The following is a 5,997-nucleotide window of genomic DNA, read 5'->3' as shown; positions in this document are numbered from 1 at the left end:
ATGGGAAAAAGTTGAGCGCAACTTCTCGGGCCGCCTCGGCCCCGCCCCCGGCACGGCACGGGATTGGCGGGCTGGCGCCGTGAGGCCCCGCCCCCGGCGCGGTTTGTGAATGGGGCCGGCGGAGGGGGCGGGGCCAGCGGCGCGCCCGCGCGTATATGTGTCTTTTTTGTGCCCAGCTCGGCCGCGGGCCGGGAGTTGCGGGGCGTGCGGTTGTGCACGGCTGCGGGCGGAGCGGAGCGGGCCGGGCCGGGCCGGGAGGCGAGGCGGCGGCGCCCGTCGGGAGCGGACCCGCGGGGAGGATCGCGCAATAATTGGATTTTAAAAGTTATTTAAGCCCGCAAGTAAAATACACGGCTCGGCCGGGCGCGGTAATAATCCGTTTAGCCGTAACCTAAATCCTCGGCGTCGGGGCTCGGCAGCCAGGCGGGGAGCAGCGCCAGCGCCTCGCCGCGGGACCCTGCGCGGAGCTACCGAAAGCCGTCGCCGCCGTCCGCCACCTTCTCCAGCGCTACCGATTCAGGAAACTTAACGCCGAGGAGCGCCGACCCGCCGCAGCCGAAGAGGAACGCCGCGGAGCCGCCGCCGCACCCCCGCCCCGCGGAAGGGGCCCCACCGCCGGGCGCCCGCGCCCCTGGGGCTCGGCGCCGCCCGGTTCTGACTCGCGCCCCGCGACTCCCCGGGCCCCGGCGATGCGGCCCGCGGCGGGAGGAGCGGGCGCCGGGCTCCGCTGGCTGGGCCTGGCCGCCCTGCTGGCCGCCCTGCTGGGCACCCCGTGCGCGGCGGCGCATCAGGACGATAAGGCCATCTCCGTGCCGGACCACGGCTTCTGCCAGCCCATCTCCATCCCGCTCTGCACGGATATCGCCTACAACCAGACCATCCTGCCCAACCTGCTGGGCCACACCAACCAGGAGGACGCCGGCTTAGAGGTGCACCAGTTCTACCCGCTGGTCAAGGTGCAGTGCTCGGCCGAGCTCAAGTTCTTTCTCTGCTCCATGTATGCACCGGTTTGCACCGTACTGGAGCAGGCCATCCCACCCTGCCGCTCCCTATGTGAGCGGGCTCGCCAGGGTTGCGAGGCGCTCATGAACAAGTTTGGCTTCCAGTGGCCGGAGCGGCTCCGCTGTGAGAACTTTCCCGTGCACGGTGCGGGTGAGATCTGCGTGGGGCAGAACACATCGGATGCCCCGCCAGGGCCCGGTGGCGCGGGAGGTCGGGGAGCCACGGCACAGCCCACTGCCGGCTACCTACCCGACCTCACCCCGCCGCAGCCTGCTGCTGGCTTCTCCTTTTCTTGCCCTCGGCAGCTCAAGGTGCCCCCCTACTTGGGCTACCGCTTCCTGGGGGAGCGGGACTGTGGAGCCCCCTGTGAGCCGGGCCGGCCCAACGGGCTCATGTACTTCAAGGAGGCCGAGGTACGTTTTGCCCGGCTCTGGGTGGGCGTGTGGTCAGTGCTCTGCTGTGCATCCACCCTCTTTACTGTGCTTACCTACCTGGTGGACATGCGCCGCTTCAGCTACCCGGAGCGACCCATCATCTTCCTCTCGGGCTGCTACTTCATGGTGGCGGTGGCTTATGCGGCGGGATTCCTGCTGGAGGAGCGGGTGGTATGCCTGGAGCGCTTCTCTGAGGATGGCTACCGTACCGTGGCCCAAGGCACCAAGAAAGAAGGCTGCACCATCCTCTTCATGATCCTCTACTTCTTCGGCATGGCCAGCTCCATCTGGTGGGTCATACTGTCCCTCACCTGGTTCCTGGCAGCTGGCATGAAGTGGGGCCACGAGGCCATAGAGGCCAACTCCCAGTACTTCCACTTGGCTGCCTGGGCCGTGCCTGCTGTCAAAACCATCACCATCCTAGCCATGGGGCAGGTGGACGGCGATGTGCTCAGCGGGGTGTGCTATGTGGGCATCTACAGCGTGGACTCACTGCGGGGCTTCGTGCTGGCGCCGCTCTTTGTGTACCTCTTCATTGGCACTTCCTTCCTGCTGGCCGGCTTTGTGTCATTGTTTCGCATCCGCACCATCATGAAGCATGATGGCACCAAGACGGAGAAGCTGGAAAAGCTGATGGTGCGCATTGGGGTCTTCAGCGTCCTCTACACAGTCCCTGCCACCATTGTCCTGGCATGCTACTTCTATGAGCAGGCCTTCCGTAGCACCTGGGAGAAGACGTGGCTCCTCCAGACGTGCAAAACCTACGCTGTGCCCTGCCCTAGCCACTTCGCCCCCATGAGCCCAGACTTCACAGTCTTCATGATCAAGTACCTCATGACCATGATCGTTGGCATCACAACGGGCTTCTGGATCTGGTCTGGCAAAACCCTACAGTCCTGGCGGCGCTTCTACCACAGACTGAGTACCGGCAGCAAGGGCGAGACGGCGGTATGAGACCTCCACCCGCCCTGGCACACACGCAGAAGAGAGGGTACTCGGCAGAAGGGAGGCAACAGCGGCTCCCTGAAGACGGAGGAAGGGGGGAGGCTTTCCAAAACTTTGGCTTTCTCACAGCGGCGTTAAAAAATGATCATCGCATAAAGGACTACGTGCGCTGTGTCCAATGGTGCTTACGCCCGGCTGAGAGGAAAAGCACAGAAAGAGGCCGCTGCCGGGGCAGGAGAGCCCTTCGCTTTCCAGACAGCCCCCTCTCTTTTCCGTGTGCGGGAAGGAAACCAACGCGGCCGAGGCCACCCCGGGCGGGGAGAAGGCGCAGCGCCGCCCCTGCCCGCGGGCCGCCCGGCTCTGAGCCGCTGGGGTCAGGCGGCCCCCGGGCTCCCGCCTCGTGCAGCCCGGGGCGAGCACGTGAGTACCCCGCGGGCAGCGCGGTGCTGAGCCGCCTCCGCTTCGTCGCTTACACGTTCCTGTTTTACCTCAATGATGGCCGGTGTTCGCATTTCGAAGAGAGAGGAAAAAACTGTTGGTTTTGCTGCTGCGGGGAAGGAGGGGGCTGCCTTTCCACACCCTTTCTGAAAAGAAATGACTTGTTGCTTTTCAGCAGAAGGCTTTTCCCCCTTGCCTTTGTTCTAGGAGACAAAGGGGGAAACAAAAGTATTTTCTGAACAGAAAGGCGTAAGCATGGGATCGGTTTTTATGGGCAAAGTAACAAAAAGAAGTCACTGATGTTCACCCTTGGATGTGAGGAGCTCGCAGAAATAAACATTCCTTTTGTGAGGAGCGGAGGAGGCGGGATGTTACCCGCTCGGACGGCCCGCTTTCCTACGCGGAAGGAAACGCGCGGAGACCGAGAGGGACAGAAGAGCGTAACTGGGAGCACCTGCCGAAACGAGCCCTTACAGTACGGAATGCTGAGATACGATTCTTTTCCCCCCCCGTAACGCTGCTTTTTCCCCCGCTTTCCAGCGGGGCTGCCGCAGGTAAAGCCAACGCCCCGAACTGGCCCCTGGCTGCAGCCGTACCGCTGGGGCTCTCGGCGCCGATCTGCGGCACGGCGGCCCCGGGGAGAGCCGTTCGCTCCGGCTCCGACACGGCTGCTCGTCGTTCCGGAGATCGCGCCTCGGAAGGACGTGCAAAAATTGATCATTAAACCCATCGGTTTCGTTTTGAAATGTGACAGATTTTTCTATTGATTTTTAATGTTGCCACGTTCATTTTTAATGTGTTACGTACTGCTCTACTTTTATATTCACTGAAGGGTCCTTTTTTCTAAGTGTGTGTGTATGTATTCTCGTCTAAGGACAAAACTCTGGACTTTCAGCAGGTCTCCACTCTATGGCTGCTTTTTTTCTTTTTTTTTTTTTTTTTTTGAGTGGGGAAAAGAGTGTCTGGAAGTCGAAGAGTGGAGGCTGAGGCTGAAGGTGCAGGCTGCAGACACGCCGACCGCGTCCTTCAGGACACCTGATCCCGGGCTTGGGGTTTTGTCTTCTACTATGTGCACGTGGGGAACGACATGAACTGTGAGACAAGTGCAGTATGTATATTTTGTAAATCTCCTTTTTGTAAGAAAATATGTATTTATGTTTTTACTTGATTTTTTTTTTTTGAAGGTCTGTATGAGGCCCTGCTTCATCCCATGTACAGATCACCAAATAAATAATTTTTAATACAAGGGCTCTGAAGTTTTTTCAGTCTTTGAAAGCTGTTCCAGAAAGGGGACGGTGCTGAACGTCCTTGCCTTGTCCTCCCCTCGGGCTCTGCTGTGGGGCACGCAGAGCACAGCCATTTGAGTAAATACACAACTGAGCAGAAACTCAAAGCAACTTCCACTGGGCGTTTCACACCTACTCGCCCCTAACAACAGATCAGGGTCTGAGGCTCTTCCAAAGGTTTGCCCTCACTTGAGGTTTCATTCTAGGCTCTGCATCTTGGCAAGCTGATAATCCCCATTTCCTTATCTATAAAATCGGGATAGTAATCTCTTTCCATCTCAAATGGACTTTGATGGAAGAAAAGGAGGATGCTGCAGGTGCTCTAAATTAAATCACAGCATTTTTCACACCTGTGAACTGTTGATAACTTTCAGCTTCTCACTTGCAGTGACTTCATCCTATTTATTAGGTTCATTACAATGCTGTTACCTTAAGCTGCATCTATGTTAAAAGATTAATTACAAAACTGCTGTAAGATGTCACAGAAGCCATACCACCAAGGTAACTGGTTACCCTGAAACTTCCTTCAGCTTACAGAGCACGGGGTACAACAGTTGCACTTCCAGGGCACTGCTTTATTTGGACACCGTTTAAAAAAACCCACCTCTTGCATTTAAAGTTCACCAACTACCAGTGCAAGTTACTTTCAAAGGCCCTTCTATGAGCCTTTCCTCCCATGAATCCATCAGTGCCAGCTGGGGCAATGGCACGGCCAAAGGGCTGCTGCTGGAAGGACTGAGAGTGGTGAGGCTGATGCCTGCAGCCACAGCCACAGTGCAAAGCATACAATTAATTCTTAATGCATCACGGACAGGCCTATGACTTATGCAGTCTGTCCCCTTCCTTGCTCGCTGCTCATCTTGGCTAGATGGGTGAGAAACTGCATTTAGGTGTGAGGGCTATCTGCTGTTCATAACTGAAAAACCACTAAAGAGGTACGCCTTTGTTTCAAGACTTCCTATTAGACACTTCTGAATTTAAAGTCACTTCCAAAAAACTATGAAAATCCTGGGATTTAACTGGATTTTTAAAATTGGAGATTGTACGTGAAATTTGATGCTGATATAAAGTAAAAGCAACTGCTATTAACTTTAAAGCATATGTGAGTCACATCAAGACTGAATTTGCTCACAGTGGAAACAATGTGGAGAATTTCAAGTAGTGATAAGGTCTGGCCTTCTGGAATAAAAATCTCTGTCACTGTTTTGATAACAAAGTAGCAGTTGCTCTCGTTATGGAGTAAAAATAAAATAAATCTGTGTGAAACTGCCTGCAAAAGAAGAGGAAGCATAGGCCTCTACTAACCTGTGTGAATCACTGCCAGACACCGTTTCTTTGATTCACGTTCAGGTACCTTTGGCCCACGTGTATGCAGTGCTTTGTGCATCACAAGAGTGTGGCAAGCAATAGCCATTGCCACCAAACATCCCTGTGAGTTCAGGGCATACAGCAGAATGCCATGGAAATACATCCCTTCCTGTTTGGTTCTTATGTTTCAGAGACATCAGTGCTGATTTCTGTAAGAAAGCAGCATCACTTCAGGCTAGTTAAACAAGAGGCTTGAGCAGTTCTGGAGAAACCAGCAACACCAACTGAACGTCTACACAGAAAAAAAGTGCTTGTATAACACATCAGTGTTTGTTTGGGTTTATTTTTGGTGGAATACCCACAGCAGCCATTGAATGTTTTTGTCTAACTACTTCACCCACAACCAATAGCTCTGCATGCAAGTAAAAAACCACACACCTCTGTGTTCAGTAACTGGCAACAGTAGGCATTATTTATAATTTCTCAGGGGTTTAGAAACCAAATTACTAGTTTGTATCTTAAACAGTCCCTTCTTTCTCCATCTCATTCTTGTTCCCTCCCAGACCTTACAGGTACATTCTATA

At 55.0% G+C, this 5,997-nt stretch overlaps 1 protein-coding gene across 1 annotated transcript; it reads left to right on the top strand.

Annotated features, from left to right (window-relative positions):
* Window positions 1–689: 689 nt before the first annotated feature.
* FZD7 (frizzled class receptor 7) lies at window positions 690–2,390 on the top strand (the record flags this gene model as incomplete). The annotated part of the gene is made up of 1 exon (XM_079539394.1): window positions 690–2,390. One exon carries the CDS (start codon window positions 690–692, stop codon window positions 2,388–2,390), a length of 1,701 nt encoding a protein of 566 aa, XP_079395520.1.
* Window positions 2,391–5,997: the final 3,607 nt, after the last annotated feature.

Source organism: Tetrao urogallus (assembly GCF_951394365.1).
Source record: "Tetrao urogallus genome assembly, chromosome: 8".
Taxonomy (NCBI): Eukaryota; Metazoa; Chordata; class Aves; order Galliformes; family Phasianidae; genus Tetrao; species Tetrao urogallus.
This window is presented reverse-complemented; position numbering and strand designations above follow the sequence as displayed.